Raw genomic sequence first — 27,105 nt, forward strand, 5'->3', positions numbered from 1 at the left:
GATGCACACACATTGATGCTAGTTAAAAAGAAAGAAAGAAAGAAACCTGCTGTTCAGTATTACTGAATTTAAAGAATTTTTAGGATCATCAGACAAATCTCCATGACAATATGCTGCCTTTGACACTTGTGGAACTGACTTTGAAATAACTGCGTGCAGGGGCCAGCCCGGTGGCGCACTGCTGTAGTGCGCCGCTTGGGAAGCGCGGCGGCGCTCCCACCGAGGGTTCGGATCCCACATACGGACCGGTTCCCGCTCACTGGCTGAGCGAGGCGCGGGAGCAACACCGAGGGTTGCGATCCCGTTGCCGGTCCCAGCCCGGTACGGGGGCGACACTGAGGGTTGCGATCCGTTGCCGGACATGGAAAAAGACAAAAAGGAAAAAAAAAAAAAGAAATAACTGCGTGCAGACGTTTTCTATCCTGTGGAATACATGTCTACTGGATTCACTTACCAAGGTTGTGAAAAAGTAATGATAGTACTCAGTCATCATGCCCATAAACAGAATCTGCAAAGAGAAATAGAGGAAAGAATCAGAAATAGAATTATAATGAGAAATAAAGAAATATATTATTACTAGGGTGACTGCAAAAGCTTGGGAACATAAAACAGGAAGGGGCTTTTTAAATCCACACTCAGCAGATCAGAAACCCGAGGCTAATTAGTGTCTGGGGTTAACTGAGGCTAATTAGCCACTGAACTCCATACAATCCTATTTCCATGACATCATGTTGGACTTCCATTGAAGTAATCACAGTTTAACAAAATAAAAACAATATACACACTCACAGAGTTTCTGGAACTGTCAAGATGCCAAGTACGTAACTTAGAGTCAGAATTAAGAAACAGAGTGAACTTTGTGTAAGAATAGTCCCCATCCGTCCATCTATAAATGAATCCTATCTTTCCCTGCTCATTCTGTGGGGTAAGATGGGAAAGGGGTAGAGAGAAAGGTATCAGAGATACCTTCGAATTTAAAAATAGTTTATGCTTAACACATTTTATATTTGGAGTTTTCCATAATGGTACAGGGTTTTGTCTTTTCCACTGCCTAGATTTCTCACGCTTTGAAATATATTTTATCGATCTCTTTAGCCTTAGTACTTAGCATAATGCTTCCCTCAGAGAAGAACTTACTTAATGTTGAATTGGCAATGCTGGTATGTAGGTATGTTTAAATGAGGATTTGTGAATGAGTATATCTTTGATATCTTTCTCTCTATGCCTTTCCCATCTTATCCCACAGAGTAAGTAGGGAAAGATAGGATTCGTTTATAGATGGACGGATGGGGACGATTGTTATACAGATTTTACACTGTTCCTTAATTCCGATTCTCAGTTACCTACTTGGGATCTTATCAGTTCCAGATGTACTGTGAGTGTGTATATTGATTTTACTTTGTGGAGGAGGGGAGAAAGAGAGTGTGAATTGAAAAAAACAGGGGTTCTAGGGGTTCTAGGTAGAGGTAGTTTATTAAACTGTGATCTTGCTTTCGGATTCCTGAAGATGGTGTCAAATGAGAAGAAAATGTTGCAAATACTTTTCTAAATCTTCTAAATGAGAGTATCACCTTCCTTGGGGCAGGTTACCAAAAGGATCATTTGAATGCTATTTTTAGATCTTAGTATAAAAATGCATGGAGAAGACTCAGAAATCAAATTTCCAAGGCAGTTTTCCCTACAACTCTGGTCAATTCTAGATGCAAGTGAGAATTCCCTCTGGAAGTTTTTAAATCAGAGATTCTTAGGCTCCATAACAGAGACCTCCTGAATTAGAATTTCTGAAAGTGGAGCCTGGGTTTCTGCATTTTACACCAAAGGTTGAAAACAGGTATATTTGCATTAAAGAACAAAGAATTTCAGAACTTCAGTTGAAGAGATGGATTAAAAAGGTCTGGGGGAAGGCAATACAAGTTATCAGAGGTCCTGAAGGTGCCCAATATATGTAAACTGGAATGATTTTATATGAGAGGGAGTAGAGAATAAACAGGGTATTCGGGGATAGTGCATAACATAGGATGAACACCAGTCTGACAATTCTTAATGTCATCTCTGCTAACATGGAAACCAGAAGACTATTCAGTGAGACTGTAATGTCATGAAGGTAAGACAAATAACAGGAAACTCTCCCTATGAATCATGTGCTAACAGCATGTGAGTCGCTCCTATGGTGATAACAAGACCAGGTGCACAAAAGGATTTTAGAAAGAATAGACTTGCTGTTGGGCCATCGATAACTTTTAAAGCCATGCATGGAGAGGTCTTATTAGCTGGTCTCATATCATTTGAACATAAAGAGCTGGCCTGCCGGGGTCAGTCAGGAATCCAATTTTTCACTTTGGTCATTAGATAGTGTAATTGCCGCCAAGACTACCTCTTGAAGGGGAACAGGGCAAGTTTAATGTTTAGATACAGAGCTGAACACAGGTTTAAAATATTGTTTCTGGAACTGAAAATGAAACAAAGGCACCTGAGTTTATATCTCTTCACTTGGGCAAAATTTTCTTTCTTAACTTCATTATGAGGGCTTTTGATCTCCTGTTGAAGACATAAGCATTTTTTTAAACAACCATTCAACTAATTATTTTTATTATTGCTTTTTATAGTTCCTAGAGGCAAATATTCATTTGACATGCCTCTTATTCTGTGTTAGAAAAGAGATGAAAATGTGGTAAATAAACAGCCAACAGGACAGCTTTTATTGCAGATAGAACCTTTGGGTTCTCCAATACACTTCTTATTTGTTGTACTAGAAAAATCGTCTCCTTTTCTAGCTAGGTGCTTGGGTCAGTGCCTCCTAGTCATTCCCTTGAATTTCCTAAAAATGGGAATTAAGAAACAAGTACTGTCACTGATTATTGGGCAGTCAACTTTGTGGACACTCTAGGACCCAGGTGAATGAAAAACTTCTAGATTAAGAAAACACAAAGCAGTAGCACCAAAAGTGGTGCTTTTTAAACAATTGTCGTTATAATGGTCTGTAGGCTAGGTGGAACTGGTAGGCAGTCCTGTCATCTAATAGTGGAATACTTTATAAATAAAAGTATTTCATTCACATTCTGATTTTCTCTCTGCATGTTGGTATTTCAGCTAAAAGTCATTAAAGGATTAAGGAAATGTCACATCGAGATAAATGTCAGTTTTAAAAATAAAAAGTACAATCATGATATGAGGAGTTTTCAAATAATACTTTGCAAAACTGACTTTTTCCTAAGAAAGACTACCTTCTTTGAATTTTGATACTGTACTCGTCTGCTGAACTAACCAAGTGGTACTGACTGAGGCAGTGTGAGCACTTTACTAGGGAAATATTGCTAAAAACCAGTTCTGGCTCTATTCAAATCATTTTTAATGGCACAAAACACATAAAATCACAATAATATGTACTAAATGTGGCTATCAATACTGTTCATATTGATAGCATATTCACCTTAATTGCTCCCACTAATGCATTCTTCTAATAATGTTTATTTCTTAACAGAATTATTCTTATTAAATATCTTTTGACATCATGTCATTGACTTAGACCGACAGACAGTAAAAAGTCCAGCCCCTCAGATAGCATTACGTATCTAAAATAGGGATGTTGTTGAGTATCTTCTACCCCTCTTGATTTTGGAAGTTCCCTAGTGTGGACATCACTAGTGGTGTTTGCCAATTTTTGAACTCAAAGGGCTCATGATAGGATTGCATTTCCTGACTCCTTGTGCTTGAGTGGGGCCATGTGTTGATTCTGGCCAATGAGGTGGGACAGATACTGACATATGTCGCCCTCCAGAGATTCACTCTCAATGATATGTGCCTATCATGTTTATCAGTGCCACAACAAACTGTTCAAAATAAATACATTTTTCTGTTTTGTGAATACTGTGAATCATGCAAGTGATCTTTACAACTTTGTTTTCATTGCCAGGAAGTTTAGGTTTAAAATTGTGGGTCCTGAGACTTCCAGTCAAGATGGTAGAATAGATGGTCCCCAGTGTCACTCTTTCCCACAAATCATCCAATTTACAACTATTAAAAAGCAAGGACAGCCCAGCTAGGACCAGTAGAGCTCAGGGGAAGAGGAAGAGAGACCTATAGAGGTCATGAAGGCAGGAGAAGCCATGATGAAAGAAAAGCCTGCTCCCACCATTTTGAGTCCTGGCTACTTCCAGGCTATAGCTGCTGAGCACATGGATTAGGAGCTGGCAAAAGCCACAGCTGTGCCCTTCATATGAAGTTGTTTGGAGGAGGCAGGGGAGAAGAGGGCCTTGGTGGCCCCCAGGCCAGCAAGACCACTAACAGGGTTCCTGTGGACCCATATAGAAGGGAGGAACCACAACAACTGAAAAAAGGAGCCACTCAGAGGCTGGTGAGTCATTGCAAAGGACCAGCACATGGCCTCCCTGTGGGAAGTGTTTGGAGTGGGGCGGATGGGGGAGACGGGCCCACTGGGGGAACACTGGGGCACAGCATGGACAGTTGATCTGCCCTTCAATCAGTGCAGGACCACTCAGTGGAGACTGATCAGGAATATAAAACTGCAGGGGGAGCAGTTTGCTGAAAAGTCTTAGGCCCAGGCCAGAGTTTCCACACAATCCAGGTGTACCAGATCTCACAGGACCCCAAAATTCCTATAAAGTCAAACATTAAAACCTGAGCTGCACAAAAAGCCTTCCCCAGGGAATCAACAGCAAAGCACTAATTTAGCTCAACCTGAAGTGCTGGTCCCCATAGGAATTTCCCCTATTTTAGAAGTAAGCAAAGGACAACAAATTAATTCCAGTGCAGAGTTTAAGTGGTGGAAACAACAAATAATCCAACACAGAATTGAAAGAAAAAATAAAATACTCACAGATCAGAGACAAAGTTTGATATTAACTAGTAAATGTCTAACACCACCAAAGAACACCTATAAAACCTAGAATGAATAGAAGCCCCCTGGGCTCCCAAACCAGAGATGGGGGAGGGCTGTGGGCCTCAGTGACGCTCCCTGACAACCACACCCAGCCCACTGGTGATGACCACCGAGCCACTGCAGGAAGCACCCTGGGCTCCTGGGCTGGGGCAGTGGGGGCACCAAGGGCCTCAGCCATGCCCCCTCAGCATCCACAACCAGCCCAGTGATGACCACCAAGCCCTGCAGGAAATGCCCCGGGCTCCCGGGCTCCCAAGCTGAGCAATGTGAGGCCTCGGGCCTTGGACACTCCCCCTGACATCTGCAACCAGCCCAGTGATGACCATGGAGCCACCACCAGAAACATCCTTGGCTCCTGAGCTGGGGTAGTGTGGGGCCAAGGGTTTCAGCCACACCCCCCTGATAACTGCCTCCAGCCAGCAATGACCAAGCCACCGGTAGAAGCCCCCTGGTATCCCCTGCAGGAATGTAAGGGGTGCCATGGGCCTCGACCACACACCCCCTTCCTCCTTCTCCCACCCTCTCCCCCTTGCTCCACTGCTCTGCAACATCTTAGAATGTAAAAAAATAATAGTACTAATAAATAAATAAATTTAATAATTTTTTTTAAAAAGTAAAACCATTTTGACCTCTAAAAAAATAAATAAATAAAAAATAAAGTAAAATTGTGGGTCCTCTACTAACAACCAGTCAGGAACAGAGGGTATATATTCTATGTGTGCTAATGTCATCCAGCTTTATGTTTTTCTTGATTTGTGCCAATTCTTTTCTGAAAAAACAATCATTTTGTTTCAAATGTATCTTTCTAGGTTGCTCCTATTCTTTGTAGAATAAAGATATTACTAATAAATAAATAATCATGGTTGGAATGAGCTGAATAATTTTTCCTATAAGGAGAGGTGAAATCTTCAGATCTGATGAAGCTGGGCTAGGTTAGAGTAATGAAAAAGAGGGCATCCATGGGCCGGCCCGGTGGCGCACTGCTACAGGGCTCCGCTTGGGAAGTGCGGTGGCGCTCCCGCCGAGGGTTCGGATCCCACATACAGACCGGTTCCCGCTCACTGGCTGAGCGAGGTGTGGGAGCAACACCAAGGGTTGCGATCCCGTTGCCGGTCCCGGTCCGGTCCGGGCACGACACTGAGGGTTGCGATCCGTTGCTGGACACGAAAAAAAACAAAAAAAAAAACAAAAAAAAAGAGGGCATCCAACAAAACAGTTCTTTTTTTCCCCCCCAACTCCAGTGATCCAGTGATCATCATTTATAATCATACTCTATATCACTGCCGAATAAATTATAAGAACTCAAAAGAGACCAATACCAGAAGACTTAAAGTCCTGCGTACTTTCGACATTCCATTCTATTAGATGAAATAATCTTCCATGTTATCTATATACATATCTAGAAACCAAAATATTTTAAGGCTTTCTCTGTAATCCGCTACTGAGCATAGAAATGCCATGTGACTCTTTTGATGTTTCAGTGGCTACAAAATAATTACTGCTTTCTTTAATTTGTAGTTTAAATGGATCATTGGAAAGCAGAAAAAAAACTCAATGCCTGTTGGCTCTTTAAAGGACAATATGTCCTCAGATATAATTATTGCTCATTTATAACAATGGTGATTCCACATTGGTCCAGCTGCTTCCCGAAGTTTTTGTGACAGAACCATCATGACCTTCTTCACAGCATCATTGACCCTCTTTGGTCTAGCCCTGTTTTCCTTACCAAAGAGGGTATCTTGGATTTTGATGTGTGAAGTTATCAAGTACAGCCTGAGTAGCACCAAGACTATATTTTAGTTTGACTTGCAAGTCCTCATGGAGGTTTAGGTGAAGATAAGCAAGACATAGTTTGTGGAGTGTAATGCTTGTGGTTGGTGACAGAGTCATTCTATAAGATACCTGGAAAATCTTTAGATCACAGTCTTCCTGCAACATGTCCAGGTATCTCAAGAAGCCTGTACCATATTTCAGCCTGACCATTTCCCAGAAGACCATGCAATGCCACGGAGACAGCAACAACAAACAAAATTCCTCTCCACAAATTCTCAGTATCCATCACTAAGGGCAACCCATATGTTACAAATAATTGGCTTTATGATGCTATCGTGGGAGGAGAAACTTCAAATGGAATCTGGAGTGCTCCTGAGTAATGTTGAAGTGTTCTTGTAATATTTATATGGGTTTTTATTACTACTTTCCATTGAAAAATAGGTGTCTTGGAAGGTGATATTGACTAACCTGAAGTATACTGCTCCTTTTATAGCCATCTCAATATCAGGATAAATTCTAAGTCATCAAACATAGTCTCTAGTCAATAATTTCAAATGAATAACTTCCAAATGTGTGACATGCAGTGTGGCTAAAATAATGGTTTTACCTCAAGATACAGAGAAGTTTTTTTTTTTAGCATAGAAATCTTCAGGAAACTAATTGAATACTATCAAGTGGGCCGGCCTGGTGGCGCACTGCTACAGTGTGCCGCTTGGGAAGCGCGGCGGCGCTCCTGCCGAGGGTTCGGATCCCACATACAGACCGGTTCCCGCTCACTGGCTGAGCGAGGTGCGGGTGCGACACCGAGGGTTGCGATCCCATTGCCGGTCCCGGTCCGGTATGGGCGTGACACTGAGGGTTGCGATCCATTGCCGGACACGAAAAAAGACAAAAAAAAAAAAGGAACTATCAAGTGTTAGAACAGCAATTTTAAGATGAAGGTTTGAGCTCCAGGGTGTTGCCGTTTTTCATTTGCCATCTGTGATAGGCGGCAACTACACTATCCTCTGAACAGGATGCTTCTTTGGCCACACAATTTTTAATGTTGATCATCAGCAGAACAAACAAGGATAAGGAGGCCTTTAGAACAGTCTTTATTGTTGAAAAAAAAAATCAAAACACTCATGCCACATTGTATGATTATAACTTACATATACAAAAATGACAGCGAAATGTATTACAAACCTAGCCACTTTCCTCCTGCCTCCAAGTTAAACCAAAGAAAAGCAAAGAATATTCCACAAAGAGTTGGTGAATAGAATAGCTGTACTATTTGGGAGAGTCTCTTAGTCTTAACTCCTTTACAAGCTTCTTTCTCCAGAAGTAGGGTCGGGGGAGAAGGGAAACTGATACAAATAGATACTAATAAATGGAATGGAAACCAATGGGGTTAAGTTTAGTTTCAGAAGATAATCACACTAGTAGAGCCAGATTGCTCACCCAGGTGCATTAATAGACGCTTATGCTTTTTAAGCAGAACAGACTGTTGAGATCAGAACAGGAAGAAAAGATTTCCCATGGCAGAATGAAATAGACAATCTGGAAAATAGGAGAGAGTGGAGTTTTGCAGGATTACATGAACCTAAAAAGTAAACTCTGCAACATCTGGGGGAAACTGGTAGAAAAATGATGTATAAGAAAAAATACAGAGGAAAAAAGGTTTTAACAGGAAAGTATCACACAAAATCTAGAAGCTGACGAGTTAACAGAGAATATGTTTAATACATTATAATCTTTTTGCAATAACCTTCTTTCATAAAGGCAGTAATAAAAGCTATACCTCAAATTTCCCTGAAGGTAACCTTTTGGAGGAGAGATAGGGGTACAGCCATTAAATGGTGGTCTTGCTGGCCTCATAAGTATCTATAGCCCACTAAAGTCATCATGAGTCTGCAGCCCGATCTTTGGCTTTTTCAAAAACTTTACTTTGTCAATTTATCTGAAAATGATCAAGCTTAGAAAATAACTATTTATACCAGTTTTTCCTCAGTGTATTAGAATCACTGAGAAACTTTTAAAAAATACCAGTGACTGAACCCCATTCCTAAATATTCTGGTTTATTTGATCTGGGTATGTTCTTAGACATTAATATTTATTAAAATCTTTCCAGGTAATACTTCTTACAGCCAGGGCTGAGAACCACTAATTTATATGAATTAAGCTCATTTTCTTTTTTACTTTTTGTCCTTTTTTACTGACCGGTAACGGGATCACAACCCTCGGTGTCACGCCCGTACCGGGGACCGGCAACAGGATCGCAACCCTTGATGTTGCGCCCGCACTGCGCTCAGCCAGTGAGCGGGAACCAGTCTCCATATGGGATCCGAACCCTCGGCGGGAGCGCCGCTGTGCTCCCAAGCGGCGCACTCTCCAGTGTGCCACCGGGCCGGCCCGAAGCTCATGTTTTTAAGGCACAACAATAACCCTTACAGCTACTATCTGCTGAGTTCTACAACATGCCCACTACAGTAACACGTTCTTCACATACAATTGGAGAAGACGTGCCATCCTCAATTCATAGATTTGAAAGATAAGCCACAGTTACAGTATTTGACCCCAAATTTGATTTCAGTCCTGGGCTCTTGGAAATATATTAATTTGTTAATTGATAATAGGAGGTGTAGGTGCAGGAAAACCAATAATTTGCACAAAGTTCCTCTGAACTTTGAGAACCCAAATAAAAGCAGATTGTTTTTCGGTGAGAGCAAAGTAAGAACCATGGAAGGTGGAGCTTTATGATAAGTAGGATGCATCCTTCCAGCCAAGTGAGCTTGTTAAGTTGCCCCCCTACTTTGAAGGAGCCTCCTGTCCAGAGAGTTGGACCCAGCTGTACAAGGTTCTTTGGAGGATACTCCAGGTCCTATGAAGCACCGTGCTCACTGTTCTCCTACTGTGGGAATTTAGACCTACATTGACTGTCTATTTCGACATCTCTTTAGATGTTTGAATTAATTAGATCAAACTTTTCTTGTGACTTTGAATCCCCTTGATGACATTTGGGAAGAATTGTAATCTATGAATTAAGAAAGAATAGTTTGTAAAACTTTGTCACAGATATTTTTTTTTGGCTAGATACTTTTGTGTACTAGATGCAATGATGGCAGAGGGTACAAGATGTGGAGGGCTCTGGGTAGCATGCGAAGCAACATGTCCTTTATTCTCAATGCAATGCCTGGGATGGGGGGTGGGACTCAGGAATTTCAAGCAAGGGAGGAATAAAGTCAGATATTTTAGAGTGAACAGTTTTTCAGACTACATGGAGTCTGGACAGGGGAACAAAGAGGAAGAGGACTGTGGCAGAGAAATCAATCGTATTAGTATAGAAGGAAGATGATGAGATAGATGGAGAAAAGAAGATTGAATCCAAAACTTATTCAGAGGGTAGAATGTTGAACATTTGGTACCTAATAAATGGGAAAGGTGGTGGGAAGGGGTGTCAGTGGATATCTAGGTTTCTGACTTGAGTAATTGCGTGATGTTTCTAGTCACCAAGAGAGGGATCAGAGGAGGAGAAACTGGCTGGTTGGGGAAAGGGTGATGAGGAATATGCAAGGTGTTAAGTCTGGCATAGAGATTTCATAACATCAGGTGAGATCTTAAGAAGACTTGGTAGGTCAGGAAGTCTGGGAACCACTGTTGTGACAGAGCACAGAGAGTGATGCACGATAGAGTTGGGATGGGGAAGCCTGCTCCACTCTTGTACTTTTGCCTAGACATGATACCACCAATAATGATGATGATAGTCTCTAACATGTGGATTATTTTATACATGAGTGCTGGGCTTAATGCCTTAAATTGAATGCATTCTCCCATTTAACTTTTCTCAAAATGATGTGATATAAGTACTAATACATTCCCTTTATACAGAAGTGTAAAATAACTAATCACCAGGTCCTCTGTAAATGATTACATCATCCAATACACTGGAGTTTTTAATGGTATTTTATTCCCCTTTAGTCCTGGAACAGTCTTTGGCACATAGAAGGCACCCAAAAAATGTTAGCTGAGTAAATAGTGAAATTTGCATCTCACTGAATTACCCTTACTACAGAGAGGATTTTGTTAACAGTCATGGGAAAAGTAGGGAGGAAGGGTCCTTTAGGTAAAACTTTGCATATATGAAAGGTTGAAGAAGCAGATGTGGTTAACCTCACAAAGGGATTTAGTCTGCAGCTTCCTTTAGAGAATCTGATGCACACTGTAGACCCTTTTCTATAGGCCTGTAGGTTCAAATTTTCAATAAAGCTGGATTTTACTGATCCTACTACAGGCTTAAGATGTGCCTCGCTATGCAATCCCTAAATTCTTTTCATGATTCCTTCTAAAGTGTCTGCTTCCATTGCAAGGATAATTTTTCTTATCTCCTGTTATAGTCAAATTTTGATGTCACTGGAATTAAGAATGAGAGCATTTCTGAGGCACTTATTATTTTCATTTCTTCCCAATTCAAGTTGAAGCAAATCTAAGTCCTTTTCTAAATCTACTTTTTGGAAGCTTTGAAAATCCTCAAATGGGTATCCTGGACACTAAGACATGGGTAAATTGCACACACCTTCAGTAAATAGTTGGTTATCCAAAGAGGTCAATTAATTTTTTGTATGTATTTAATAACATACCCATATCTATGAATCACTCCTTACAACTAAAACCAATTATGTGCTCAGGGAATGTAAATAGATTTCAATATCAGCTGGAGAGAAACAATCAGGATGAGAATGAACTGCCAAAACAATTATACAGGGTACTACTAATCATCATCCAGTTAGTATAAATTGAGATTCATCATTATTACATCATCAGTATTTATCCAAAATGATAAACTTATTAATTTCAAGTTTCAAAGACTATCAAAGGGCTCAAGGACCTTTAAAAAAGAGTGAATTGCTTAATTAATTCCCCATATCTTTGAGAGCTTACTAAGTACAAGGTAATGTGCAAGTTCTTTATGTCTAGACTCTAGTTAGAGGATTATTGATCATGTGTATGCATAGAAGCTCGGAGCTGAAGGGAATCTTAGCAAGTTTTGAATTCAATAGTCCTATTTACAATGAGGTGACTGAGTTGGAGTAGAATCAACAGACTTGCTCAAAGTAGCATATTTAGTGGACATGAGCTACTGGGGTGAAGGAAGTGTCAGACCCTGGTCTGCAACTCCAGGGCATGAGGTATTTTGAGCATATCTAAAAAAAACTACAGTCAAACATAGCATATTCTGGCATGGAGTAAGTACCAAATAAATCATAGTTATTTTATTGTATTAGGGACAGAGCAGAATTTCAACTGGGTCTCCTAACTTTCAGTCTAAGATTCTAGTCATAGTCCTTTACTGCTTTAGAAAGTAACTTCATGGTCTTAAGCCAGTTTGTAGGCATTGGATAGCTGTACTTTTATGACATTCATTTTCAAGGTCTCTTTTTTGCCCTAACGGGGCAGAAACTTGGGTTTTTGTTGTTGTTTTTGCTGTTGTTTTTCTATCACCTTCAGTCAGTGCTCAACAAATAAGGACTGAATGAAAGACTGAATTTCTCTACCGTATCCCTACCACATTCTCTACGTGGCCATGGGACGTTTGACATAACTAGCATTCCTTGAAGAATTATGTAAAGCTACAAATAATTGGATGTTTGAAAATAAAACGAAACAACTTCATTCAAGCAGTGCAAGGCTTGACTAAAATGTGTTCCCTGTTTCATTACTATGAGAATCAATTAACATCTTGTACATAATAGTAGCAAAATAGAATACTTTCTTTCCCTTCTAAATCCTGAAATAAGTTTCAAATCTCAGCCCTGCCACTTGCTGGCTTTGTGAACTTTAGTAAGTTACAGAATCTCTTTGAGCTCTGTAAGTTTCTTGTATAGAGAATTTTCTCATAAAAAATAAACGAGTGATGCATTTGACCTGTTTAGCACAGTGTCTGGCATACAGTAAATATTTAATAAAAAGTAACCCCTAAGATCTCTGGCCTGTTCTACATCTTTTATGATTAAAAATGATGGAATTGAAGATCTGACTTAGTGGGTGCCATTTCCAAATGCAGGCTTACAACCTCTTAGCATAGAATGCTTGACTTGTTATTTTCTATCCTGAGAGATGAGGACTGATGGTTGCGTCTGTCTTGTGTAGACATGGAATGAAACCTACCTAACCACCTCTGTTTGCCCTCACTCCAGCCATTGGACACAACATAGATGAGGAAAGAATTGATACACAAATTATTTGATTAATCAGCATTGTATGACACTTCCTAGCAGAGGGAAACCAGGCATTAGAAAATACATTTTCTCCCTGGCCTTGTTTTTATGTTAATTGAAATAGAAGAAATGGGAGGGGGGAAAAAAGGAAAAAAAATAAAATAAAAAAGAAAAAGCAAGAGCATACAAATGTTGACAGGGGAAAATACAATATAATTCTACAAAATATTTTGAGACTAAATGTTTTATGGAGACTAATGGTTCAATTATAGCTGACACAAATGCTGTGGGAAAAAAAGCCCTCCTCTGCCTTGTTCATGTAAAAGAGGGAACAGGTTTTCTGGGACAGAAACAAAGTGTTCATGCGTACACAGTGGTCACTGTCCAGCTCAGGACATTTTCCCAGCCTCATGTAGCTTCCCCGCTGGAAAGAGCATCTCAGGGGCCCCTCACTCTCCTTCAGAGAAGCACTAGAATTCAGGCTATTATGCTTGAAGTAGTCGCTAGCTTGCTCAGTCCTACTATAGGATTTAAAAGCACCTATGCAGTTCTCCAAAGAGCCAAATTTATTTTAAGGAAGTGGAATCACTGCATTTTCTTGATAATATAGGATGTCAGGGTTGAACAAAGTCTTCCTTTTTTTTTTTTTTTGTCTTTTTTCGTGTCCGGCAATGGATCACAACCCTCAGTGTCGCGCCCGTACCGGACCAGGACCGGCAATGGGATCGCAACCCTCGGTGTTGCGCCCGCACCTCGTTCAGCCAGTGAGCCGCTGGTCTGTATGTGGGATCCGAACCCTTGGCGGGAGCGCCACTGCGCTCCTAAGTGGCGCACTGTAGCAGTGTGCCACCGGGCCGGCCCCAAAGTCTCCCTTTTGAGAAAACTGACGTACTTGCCCACATGTGTGTCGCTGAGTTGAGAGCATAGCATACTGAGTAGGAGAGAAGAAAGGGGATTCTGGATTTTACTTATGGAAAGCATGTAACAGTTCTTGGCTCATTCATTCACTCAGTTTATGTAATCATTCAATAGAGCTGTACTGAACACTCATCATGTGTCAAATAATATAGTAGGTGCTCAAGACTTGGGGGAACAAGATAACAAGGCTCTGTCCTCTTGGAGCTCACAGTATAGTAAGGGGTATGGATAACCCATAAGTAAACATATTAATTAATTACAGATTTTATTGTAGTTACAGAGCAAACTAAATAGAGTGCAGAGACATAGGGAATGAGAAGGAGCTCCTTCTCTTTTACTTTTTAAAAGATAATTATGAAGACTTAGGTGAGGCTGACTTTGGGGTAGAATGTTCTAGGCTTTGGCAATGACAAGTGCAAAGGCTATGACATGGGAAAAGGAGGACATGCCACATAACCAGGCAGGATGTCTTGAAATGGAGCATTGGAAACCAGAGGCCAGCAAGAAGGTTGGAGAGAGAAGCAGGGTCAGGTCCTGTGGGTGTATGAAGAATATGCTCAGTACATAGATGCCATGATGATTATCTCAGCTTCAATTTTCAATTGCAAAAGAGGAATAACACCAATTATATCAAGGGCTATTGTGTTGATTAAATAAGATGGCTGCTTAACACACAGCACCATGCTAGGCACAGCTTGGGAGTTCCATGCATAGAAACTTTCTGTCCTTTGATTTATTTTTTCAATTCATCTCCCATCAGCTACTCCCTCAGCAGAATCACACTCAGCATGAAGGGGTGTGTGTGTAGTAGGCAGTGAAGAGTCAGAGGGAGATAGTGGGGCTTGGGGCAATGGGAGTGAAGAGGAGTCATGGTTTCCCTATTGGAGATGGGTTAAGGAGAAGCCAGCATCCTCTCAAAGCATCAGGACACCTGCTGGGAGGTGGTGGGTGGATAAGGAGAGAAGAGCACACCATGTAACCTGTTGCTTGTTGGGGAAACTCTCCGACTGACTGTGGAAACTCATGAAAACAGTTTGTTCATATGAAAACTCTGCTTCTCTGTAGCCTAATCAAGTCTTGACATTTGAATTTCAAACTAATTTGGGGGAAATAACTTTTCAGATTCTCATCATATAGTACTTGTTCAATATGAATAGAAATAATTACATTGCTAGAGTGATTAGCATGCCCAAGAATAACTATAGACTTTACCCCACTTTTTACTTTTAGATAAATGTCAAATATGTTCTTCAAAGTGCCTTTGATTTCTTTTTTTTCCCTTAAGAATCATTAAAAAGTGGAAAAATAAGATGAAGGTGCAGAGAAGTATAGGGCAATGATGGGAGATGTACATGAGGAGAAAGCCAAGTTCACCAGGCAGAGAGAATGTTCTCAGCAGTGATTTAAGTCACAGAAAAAAGTAAAAGCTATTAATACTAATCTCACCTAAAGGAGACTAGCAGCAAGTGGTTTTGTTTTTCCCAGACATTTCTGGGAGTCTCCTTCAGAATGGTTGTCCGTTCTGATTGGGGGCTCTTCACAGGGACATGAGCACACAGGCTCTGAGATTAGACCACATGGCAGCCCAGCTACTCAGAGAATGACCTTGGATGGGGCACTTAACCTATCTGAGCGTCAGTTTCCTCAACCTCAGGGGGTTGTTTGAGATTACATGACATGATTATGAATGACTGCCAACACCTGGTAGGTCCCTCAGTAGAAGAGGTATGTCTCCTTCCTTCCTTTCCTTTCCTCAGGCAGGAAGATTGATTGAGTGGTGGCCAGAATCAGGGCTCAGAACTCCTGAATTCTCAGCCTCTCTAGGGAATCTCTTGGCAGACACTCTGCAGGCAAGGTGTCTTTCTTTGTCTCTATAGGTTGTTGCTTAGGGCTACCGGAGCAAGTTAAACGAAATCATACAGAGTGTTTGGGTCTCATTTTGACCACAATAGAAAGTCCTGAGGTCTCCATATAAATTTTCAAGCACAATAACCTCTAGAGGCCTAAATGAAGCCTCATTAAGACATCCCGTGGCCAGTTATATGACCCAGATGGGTATGCAACAATGAGAAGTCTCATCAGCAAAGCACTCTCTTAAATGTCACAGAAGTTACCAGCCTCTGTTATAAGACTCCTGGGAAAGGATGCTTCTTTGCATTTTGAAGGCTACACATAAAATCTGGGTGTTTTTCTCAGTTCTGATCCATACTCCATTAACACACTTAAATGAACTGTGTTAAAATTCTCGAATGAAGCTTTAAGATAAAGGGGTGCTGATTGTATTTATTTACCTTTAATGTTCTTTAGTTGTTGATATTGATGCAACATGCTCACTTTCTTTACTGATAGATAATTATAATATCTAACGATTTATTGATGCAACTATAGTCTAGAAGTAAGTAATGTATACTCTTCTGCCTAACTGGAGAGGAAGAATTTCAAGGTGGAGAAAGCACTGGATGTGTGACTCTGGCAAAGTCATTTTACCTCTTGCAGAATAAGAGGATTAAATATGGTAGTATCTGTGATTCCTTTCAACTGCAATTTTAAATATGTTCTGTGACTTTAAATAGGTTTTTTTTTTTTAGTGTAATCATCCAGTGGATAATAAAGACATCTGGTCGACTTTTTTGATTATCTACTTTTCAGTGCAATTAAAAACTTAATTCTGAACTCAGTGGTTGCAGAGAGATATTCTGCAAGAACGAGATGGAGCACCAGAGAGTCAGGCCACATAACTCTTCAAAAAGAGCTCTTCCCAGTGATTCAAGGATCTAAGTTCTGCCTTTGTGTGGAGGGGCTGGTCTATTTATGAAACCACTGCCCATTACCAATCAACAACATTGCAACCCCAGACCTTTTAAAGTAAAGAGCAATAACAGCTTGTGTTATTTTAGATAAGAACATTCTCTTATTCCCCAATAACCACTTAAATATAAGGTGATACCCTGTAGGCCACATGAATATAACCTGGCTATTTTTTCTGGCTTTCCCCAAGTTCACCCCCTGATCATTCAGTGCTTCCATTTTAAACATTTAGCTGGCCTTTCCAGATGTGTATTATAAGATGTTGAGCTGTATCCCTGGCCACTACCAACTAGTTGCCAGTAGAGTGCCCCATTCTAGATATGACAACCAAAAATGTCTTTAGGAATTTTCCCAAGTCCCAGAGGGGGCAAAACAACCCGGGGGTGAGAACCACTAGTCTATGCTTTACTTTTTTCTAATTTTGAATTTTCTTTCTTAAGCATAAGACCAAATGCTCAAAAAGTATTATTCCATTGTTCTTGTTGTTATTATTCTGAATAATACTCACACCTTGTATTCATATAAGATTTCACAATTTACCAAGTGTTTCCACCCACATTATCTTTGGAGAGTAATGCATAGCAGCTCATTGACTATAACACATCAGAAGAGAAAATCATCTTTTCTGTGACTGCCCCTATACCCCTTTTTTACTGTGCTTGGAATCCTGCATGTTTGAAAAAAGAGGCCTGGCTATGAGGAAACTGAATTCAGGACGAGTAGGGCATTACATAAATGATATCTGGCTCAGTCTTTTCAAAAGACATTTAAAAAGAGATATTTAATCACCTTGAAATGCTACCCTTCTTCTCTCATCTTCTGCTGACAGGATCCACACACCACCCAACACATACATAGAAACACATGTCTACAACTAAACATCAGTGAAGCTACGTAAACTCTCTGGGCCCTTTTACTCTTTAAAAGGGATCTGAATATTGTAATCTTTGGCCTAAACTGGACTGCTGCATTTTATCATGATGCTCTAAGTGAAAACCATATGGCATTTTTGAGAAAGAGAAAATAACATTTCCCCCACACTTCCACTTCCTCCCTAGCCCTCTTACCTGCTTAAGGATTTCAGCAGCTGTTTCATGCGAACAATCAAATATCACATAGAACTCCTTGCCTTTCTTCATCTCCTTGAGTAAAGGCTTGGCGTCTTTATTCCCAGAGGGTAGCTGGCGGATTTTGATTTTAATGTTATATCTGGAGGGAGCTTTGATGAGCTCTTGCAGACGAATTAGACCTAGGAAATAACATCCAATCATGCAACAGAGACTTTTTTTTTTTTTTATCAAAAGAGTAGTGTTTATTGCCATTTACAGCCAAACTCATATCACTCCAAAAATGTATCAAGCAGCCACCTACCTAAAGGTTACACTATTGACTTGCCATTTGTCATTTCTCTTTCTGTTGTGGATTATACTGATATTTTCTCTTTGTGGGTATGTGTGGCTCAGAAGTACAATTTTCCCAAGTGCGTTTTGAATTTATTTAGAATGCAATTTCCCTCTTCAGCTTTCAGCCAGTACCTCAAATCTTTAACAAATCAAGTCTGCAACTGTAAAACTTTTGTAAACAGAAAGTTGCTTCAAGTTTCCAAAGGTGCTCAGTGAAATACATAACAAATGCTCACTTAAAAAGCCAATAGAAAACTAGGAGTTTTGGGGACTGTAAACTTCAGTAAGCATGTCTTCAAGGGTTTATATGTAACATACTATTTACCAGCTAATTAGTTGGGCTGCTTTACATAATCTCTTAGTTCCTGCCATGTAAACTATTTGTAAATGGCTCACTATATTTGCTTGGTAATATGTTTGAATGTTGAATTGGAAAATTCTTACTTTATTTAAAAAACACCACGACATTTTTAGGGATTATAATAATAAAAGCAGAAACAAAATTCTTTTAAAATGCAACACTGGTAATTGTAGCAAAGTGTACACACAGCTGACTAACTTGACAGAGAATGTTTGGTTCACCATGGATAGGGATTTCCTGAGCTGCACCCTTCTCTAAGAGAAGCGCTTCACTAAGGCAAGGCAAACAGCTATATAAATCTTCCATCTCACTCCCCTAACATTAATTGGTGTTTGCTAAACAGCATGATGTTGGCTGTCACTCAAGGACTCCGATTACAGTGGAAAATTGCCTTTATATTATTATTATTATTATAATGCAGTTCTGTGCCTTCAGGATTTGTCAGCTTCAAGTAATCAATAGGGAATATTAAGCATTATGAGTATTCAGATGGAAATTGTAGTATGTACTGTGCAAGATATAGCATGGATTCCAGCTACCTCTGGACTGGATGTATTTCTTTTTCATTTTTGTTTATTTAGTTATTTTTTCCTGGAAGCCACATTTTTGTAGCTCAAACGAAGAAAGTATTCTCTAACACTTTAGATATGTTTGATTCTAATCCGCTGCAAGTTTATAATGATACTGCTCTACAGAGACAAGTGGACAGGAGAAGGGAGTGGGGGGATTGTTGTGGAAGCATATCAAGATTTAGTGCTCCTTATTCTTTTGTTTATACAAAAATTGAAATTGTTAGATAACAGCCTTCCTGGACCCTTGTTCCTCTTCAAATAAGTTAATGTGATTGAAGGCTCTTCAGTACTGATAATGAGCTGTTTGTCTTTTTAATTCTGGACTCACTTGTCCTGAGCCACTGATGAGCACTAAAAAGGGAAGAAAATTGAGCACATGGATTCATCTATTTCTTCTGTAATATTTGCTAATCCTCACAATTATCCTATGAAGAAAACATTATTATCTTTATTATTTCAGATGAGGAAACCAAGGTCCAGAGCAATTAACTAACTTACTGAGGGTTACGGAGATAGATAAGAGGAGGGATAGATTAAAATTCTCATTTGTGAATCCAAGCTCTATCTTCCCATTTCACCATTCTGCCTTATAAATACAAGTGTTGGTGCTGAGGGAACAGATATAGCTTAGGATCGCTTGATGAGATAGGGGAAAAAATAGAATCAGGGACTCATCTTCCTCTCTTTTCCCTAGGATGCCTAAGTCTCCTGTTCTCTCCTTTCACCCTCCTTCTTTGCAATCACACATGTTTTCTTTCTTTCTTGAGCACGACTGAAGGAAATGGTTAATGGACATCTGTGGGAACATCCCAAGAAAGTGTTCTCACAACTTCAAACGTTCTGAAGGTTTGTTTGCAATCCTTGATATTTCTTGGTTGTTAACTCGTATGTGAGTTCACCAAGTGAACACGTCCTTGGGTGCTGACCACAGATGTCCGTTAACCATTTCCTTCACATGACCACAAGGGAGAGCTCAATGTGGCCTTTAAATTAAATTGGGAAAAACATTTTAAAAGTGCATTTTATATGCTGCAATAAACTGCTCTTGTTCTTGGCTGAATGAAATGTCAGTCATGAAGGGCTTCTTCCTATGGCAATGACTTATACAAGATTATGGAATTTAAGGTTGACATACACTTTCTCACTTCATTCATTCATTTTTATGGGAAAACACTTCCTGGGTGCTCATCAGATTCCAAGCCCCATGCTAAGCCCTGGAGGTGCAAGAGGAAAGCATCCTGCTTTAAGGATCTCCCAGCCCACGGGAGGATTTTACCCTGTGACTCTCTTGGGGTAGATGGAGCCTCAACTACTACTTAATTTTATAGATTATGAGGTGAGGCTTCTGTACTCCAGTATCTTGCTCAAGGTCATGCAGCTTACAAGTGGCAGATCCAGGGCTTAAAGCCAAGTTCACCTTCTGACATCAAATCTAGGGCTCTTTCCATGTAATCAGTGGCCCCTCCTGACTTTTGGATTTCAGATCAACTGACTGAATGACTGACTGACTATCTAACTATCTTACAGGCTAACTAACTATATAAACAAATAACTGCATAAGAAAACAGAGATAGAAAACTCTGGACCAGTATAAAGCATTAGACATACTCCTCACCTCAAATATAGTGACCATCCACTTTCACAATTATTTCATAAGAAATGTTTATTTTAATACCGATAGAGGAAAAAGAACAACTTAGTATAAAAGATCAGTTCCTAATTGGAATACATTTCTCTTTACAAAAAACTTCACTACTAAGCCTCACTTTCTCATCTTGCCTGTATGTAGGTAAATCAGTTTCAGAAAGGAGAAGGATCTGCAGATTTAAAGATTACAGACCCAAATTGTGGGAAGGACAAGGAACAAGGAACTGTGAGGTTTACATTTCTCTTCCTAAAGCAATTGTTTGCTTAAGAAAATCCTTTCTTCCTCTATTAGCAAATGATGTAGAATTTACAATTCAAAAGTCATAAGAGACAAAATTTGGAGAAAGCTTTCCCTTATATTTGCATTTTGCAGCGATTCATTGATCATTTACATTTCATGGTAATGAATAGTTAAAAAATATTTGCTAAACAAATAATTACTTCACGGAAAGGAAATTGATTTCGGCACACCTGGCTTTGCTAATCGTCCTCCTGTGTTCAGATGGAAGCCCTGATGGAGCAACCCCTTCCTGCCAGGACTCTGGTTGCAGAGAATGGTCACCGTGCATGCAAAACTGATAATGTGATGTGTTTTCCTATCCCATTGAGATGGAGGGACATTAACATTCATATGTGGATAAGGAGACAATGGAACAAACCCAACGAGGTATATTCTGTAATAAAACTGACCTGAACTCCTCAAAAATGTCAATGTCATGAATGCAAAGGAAGGCTGAACTGTTCTGGACTAAAGGAGAACGAAGGCATTTAACAATTAAATGCAGTGAGTGACCTTGGGACAATTAGCAAAACTGGAATAGTGTGTGTTTTCATATACATTTAGATAACAGCATTGTATCATTGTTAAGTTTCCTGTATTTGATTATTGTAGTGTGGTTATAACAAGGAAGGTCCTTGTTCTTAGGTGATACACTAATGTATTTATGGGTAAAAGGTCATGAAGTCTGCAACTTACTTTCAAGTGGTTCAACAGTGCTACTACTTACCATTATTTTTATTGTTGCTGTAGTTGTTTTTATATTGAAAAATTAAGAGAGCCTTAAAACAAATGTGGCCCCGTGATAACACCTGCTGAATCTAGAGGGAGGGTGTACAGGAGTTTACTGTACATTTCTTGCAACTTTTCTCTAAGTTTAAATCTTTCTCAATAAAAAAAAACAAAACATGAAGATGTAAAATAATATTTTAAGGGTCTTCTTTCCCCATCTGCACCCCTATGAATGTGATTGGAAATGGACCTTTGGTTTGAAAAGTGCTTTAGAGAATGAAACCTGTTTATTTCACATGAGTTTGAGCTAGGGTTTGCATATAGAGGTAACTTTCCAAAGTGTCCAAATGGCCAATTCTAAACACGTGCTTTGGCTGCCTATCTACTCTGTGTGCTGAGATATATGACACGAAAAAATGCTGATTTGCACACACATAGAGTACATGGAGGAGAAAAGAAACCCTGCTATTTCCAGTGGGTATTTAAAACTTCCCATGCCTTCTCCTTAAATAATAATAAATTTTACTGTTTACATTGCTCCTGTCTGTGAAGTACTCTACATGCCTTATAAATAGCTCAATAAACCTTATAATATACCTGTGAGGTAGATAGGAGTCAGTGCTATTTTACAGTGAGAAAAGTGAGGCACAGTGAGGTTAATTGTTTGGATCGGCCCTGAAAATGGGTCACAAATGCCAGGAATTGGAAGGGACCTTAAAGGTCAAACCCCTTCTTGATGCATGAATCCCTTCTACATAGCTATTGCTGAACACCTCTCAGTCTGAGAAATTCTCTACCTTACATTCCAGTCCAATCCATTTCTGCATAGCTGTAATTATATTTCATGAATCTCAGTTCAAAAGAAAAGTACCCAGGTTTTCTTGAGTCTTAATCCAATTCCCTGTTCATTAAACCATATCCGTGGGTTTGATGCTGTGGAAATGAATGTGATAAACCATCAGGACCGCAAGATCAGATCGCACATTTTAAATGTTAATTTCTTCTTCACTCGAACTTAGAAACATGCAAAATGGCATTTCACAAACTTGTAGGTATAGTAATATACTCAAATCTAATAGGATTCTTAAGGGGATCTAAGCATAAAAGTGTGTATCCTCCAAAGAGAAGGAAAAATCAGAACTGAGAAATGGAAATGGGTAAGTGAGTAAATTACCTGGGGAAACACAGCACTTTTAAATGCAGAGCTTCACACACACACTTTTTCAAAAGCAAAAAAGCCTAGTTGGAGTCTTCTTAAAAGAAAAATTGTGTCCCTTGATCACAAAGGACCTCATAGAAGAATGTTGTCAAAATATTTGAGATTAACTGTGTTGCAGTTAGCTCCACCAGTATATTTTGGTTCTGAATTCTGGATAATATCAGTGGTAGCTAAAAATATTATACCTGCCATGCAATACCTAAATGCTGGTTTCCTAAGCAGAATTCTGAACATTACCATTGGGTTCTGCTCAGAGAACCAGGGTGAGGGATACAAAGAGTACAAGAGTGAAGGCAGAGACAACAAAGAAACTATCATTTATTGGTCTTATTGGTACTGAGGGTCAAGGACTTCCCACCCCTCAGCTATTGCACGTGGGCTTGTGGGAAAGCATGCAGCAGAGTGTTTTTCCTAGTGCAAGTATTTATAACAACACAGTGGGGTGAGTTGTTATTGCCAAAGGTGAAAAGATTCCCTTATTCTTTTATTCGGCATTGTCTGTGTACAGGATATCTTTTATTTTGGCTTGGTTACCCATGCCAAAATGTTAATTTTTTTTAATCCAAATTATAAGCTTCTGTCAATATTCTTGGTTCTAAACAATATATTCTTTCTGTTTTCTATGAAAAAAAGGAAGAAAATAAAATAAACATAAAAAATGAAGTCACGGGCCGGCCTGGTGGTGCACTGCTACAGTGCGCCGCTTGTGAGTGCAGCGGCGCTCCCGCCGAGGGTTCGGATCCCACATACAGACCAGTTCCCGCTCACTGGCTGAGCAAGGGGTGGGTGCAGCACCGAGGGTTGCGATCCCGTTGCCGGTCCCGGTCCGGTACGGGCACGACACTGAGGGTTGCGGTCCGTTGCCGGACACGAAAAAAGACAAAAAGGAAAAAAAAAAAATGAAGTCACTATTTAAATACAGCCATAAGAACCACTATTTTACTTATTCATAGGATGGTGGGGCACATTAAATGATTTAATCATCCAAAGTATTTAGAACAGGGTATGACATACTGAGCACTCAAGAATTTAGTTATTGTTTCTTTTGTGGTTTTCATTTCTTTTATACTTTCTCCCAGAATTTTTTGTTTCTTTCAATTACTAATATTTTTATGTATATTAATCTCATTTCAAATTAATCCTCACTATAAAGCTCCGAGACTAACTTTGGAGTGATGACTAATACCTCTTTATTGTAGGCTGCATTTTAGAAATCTCAAGCTTGTGATGTGTTGAGAAAAATGACATAGGCAACCATAGAGTAAACAAAACAAACCAAAACCGAAAAACCCCAAACCTCTCTAGGGCCCTGTGTTATGAATCCAGGGATAGAGATATTTGTCTGGAACTCATTTCCCGGGTGGACTCATCCAGTCCATCTGTATGTTGAGGACTTCCAAATTTATGTCTCCAGCCCAAACCAATTTCCTGAACTCCAGACTCATATACAAGTATTAAGTGCCTACTCATACCTGCATTTAGATGTTAATAGATATTAGATGTCTGAAATTCAAACTCAACATATTCATGACTGGACTCTTGATATCAACCTTATTCCCCCAAATTAGCTCCGACTATAACCTTTTCCATTTCAGTCCATGACAATTCCATCCTTTGGCTCAGGCCAAGAAGATCAGAGTCGTCTTTGACTCTTTTCTTTCTCTCTCTCCCAACCTCCACTCGCTCCTTAGGATGTTATTATTATTATTCTTGTTTTGGATTTTTCTATTCTTCAATCTGCAAGTAAGAATTAAATCATAACCTGCCTCACCGACATTGTGGCCTCAATATTTTCTCAGACTGAAACATGGTCTATCTGTTCTTAATCACCATTTAAAAATAAACTTAACATATAGTTTTTGTCTATGTCAAAAGAATGCAATGTGGGGTTTTTTTTGACACATAACTCAATTGAAACACTAAATTGATATTTCAGAGGAATTTGCAGTAGAAGAGAATGTGATTGCTACCTTTTCTGTTAACCAATCTGTTGACGAAAATTTCTGGAACTTGAGACGTCCCAAATTTCTCAGATAATTGAGTTTCTTAAATCAAAATATATGTCATATCTCTAAAGGTAGTGCTAGATATTCAATAAGATATCTTGATATAGTGTCAAACTAATAGATAAAATGCATGCAAGTTGGGAACATCCATGACAATATTTACAGTTTTCTCAAAGACCCTATAATACTTGGACAATCTCTCAAACACACCCAATGTCACCACACAAATGGAGACAAAGGAAAGAGGATCATGGACACATAGTAAAAGCTTGCAAGTTGGAAGACATTCAAATATCCCTCAGGATATTATGCCAGCTCTGCATTCAGAATGTTCCAGACCATTTCTTACTCCTCTACTGCTATCCCTCCGTCTCTTGCTTCTGTTTTTACAGGAGCCATCTGGCAGGTAGTCATGTTTCTACCCTGGTCTTCCTAGAGTGTACTATCAATACAATAGTCAGCATGATCTTTTTATAATGTAAATTGGATCCTGATCAAAACCCTCCAGTGGCTTCCTGTTTCAGGCAGAGCAGAAGCTCTTCCAGTGATTAACAAAACACTCCATGATCTACAAGGTACTCCTCTCCCCCGTTTTTGTCACCCTTCTCCTCTCACTCTGCTCCAACCACAGTGGCCTCCTTGCTATTTTTCTAATATACCAGGCACACTCTCACCTTAGAGATTAGCTGTTGTCTCTTTCTAGAACTTTCTTCTCCTGGGGACACATGGCTCACTTCCTCAGCTCCTTCAAGTCTTTGCTTAAATCTCCCCTTTGCAAGGTTGCATGACCTTTAACTTGCAAACTACACTTCCAGCCTTCAGATTCCCCTCACCCCATTCTACTTCTACTTTTTACCATAGCACTTACCATCTTTCAAAAATATAATTCATTTCATTTAGAATGAATAAATGGTTTATTATTTATTTCCATAGAACCTAAGTTCCTTGAGGTCAGGGTGTTCTATCTGTTTTGTTTACTAATGTATTTCATGTGCCTGGAATCATGTCTGGTAGCTGTTAAGTGATCTATAACTCAATAAATATTTGTGGAATGACAGAATCTGACATAATCAGTAAGAGTAAAAATACATTTGCTCTAAGAGGGAGGCATAAAAATGGTATAATGCAATGCAAGTTTGAGTCTTTAAAAAGCAATTTATTCAGAGTTGGAAATGAATTTAGGTAACATCAAGGGCTACCTCTCACATACTGCAGGAATCCTCATCAGGACCTATCTGTGGCACCTGGACTTGAACTCTTCTGGGGTCAGGGAGTTAAATCCTTTGGGAAAAAATGTGTTCCATCTCCTGAGAGATGTAGAGGTTAGAAGTTCATCCTTTTAGTGATGCCAGAGCTGCTTCCCTCAACCTTCCACCCACTTTTTGTCAGTGAAAGCCCAGAGAATTTAGACAAAGCTTCTTCCACTCCGTGGCCCTTCAGATAGTTGTCAACAGTAGACACCTACCTTTTAAGTCTTTATTTTTTCCACTGCAGCCTGAACATTTTAGTTATTTCAGTCTTACTTATATATTCTGCATATAAATGTTCTCAATGTCCATGTTTTTATAATAAAGTAAGGACTGGGGTAATTGTGGATTTTAAAAGACAGACCTACCTACAAGGTAAATTGTAGAACAGGAAGTCTCTATTTGAAGCAAGTTCTCCCTTATTTTGCTTATATAATTTGCCTAAATATTTATTTTAAGGGGGTCTATAGTAATGGTTCAAGATACTGCCCTTCTTTTAGCTATTTATGTATATAAATTCTTCAAGATCTAGAAGACTTTTAATGGTGGGGCTCAGCACAGTGCTGCCAGGAGGGGGTTATTTTGGCTCAGGGCCTTTGTACTGGCAGTTCCCTCTGTTTGAAATCTGAAATGCTCTCTCCCAGGCATCCACACAATTTGTTCATCTTCTTAGATTTTTACTCAAATGTTAGTTTCTATTGAGGACTTCCCTGGTATCCTTACTTAAAATTGCAAACCCTATCCTAACCCCAATCTCCCATATTTCAATTTGCTGCTTTATTTTTCTTAACATTTATTATTGTCTGTCATACTATATATTTACTTATATATTTTGTTCATTAGATAAATAGACTGTGGGCTCCATGAGGTCAAAGACATTTGTATGTGTAGTTTATCACTAGTGCTTAAAATGGTGCCTGGCAGTAAAGGTTTATAAAACAAGGAAATCTATCTGTCTGTCTGTCTGTCTGTCTATCTATCTATCTATCTATCTATCTATCTATCTATCTATCTATCTATCTATCTATCTATCTGCTTGTCTGCCTG

At 39.5% G+C, this 27,105-nt stretch overlaps 1 protein-coding gene across 1 annotated transcript in view; it reads right to left on the bottom strand.

Annotated features, from left to right (window-relative positions):
- LOC103598358 (glutamate receptor ionotropic, kainate 1-like) overlaps positions 1 to 27,105 on the bottom strand; it is a 79,438-nt gene that overhangs the window by 12,239 nt on the left and 40,094 nt on the right. The window contains exons 4-5 of the mRNA XM_008582352.1: positions 17,662 to 17,843; positions 455 to 508 (exon numbers count right to left, since the gene is read on the bottom strand). Of these exons, the coding sequence (XP_008580574.1) occupies positions 455 to 508; positions 17,662 to 17,843 (236 nt within the window). The remainder of the gene's footprint in view (positions 1 to 454; positions 509 to 17,661; positions 17,844 to 27,105) is intronic.

Source organism: Galeopterus variegatus, unplaced genomic scaffold (genome assembly GCF_000696425.1).
Source record: "Galeopterus variegatus unplaced genomic scaffold, G_variegatus-3.0.2 Scaffold2581, whole genome shotgun sequence".
Classification (NCBI taxonomy): Eukaryota; Metazoa; Chordata; class Mammalia; order Dermoptera; family Cynocephalidae; genus Galeopterus; species Galeopterus variegatus.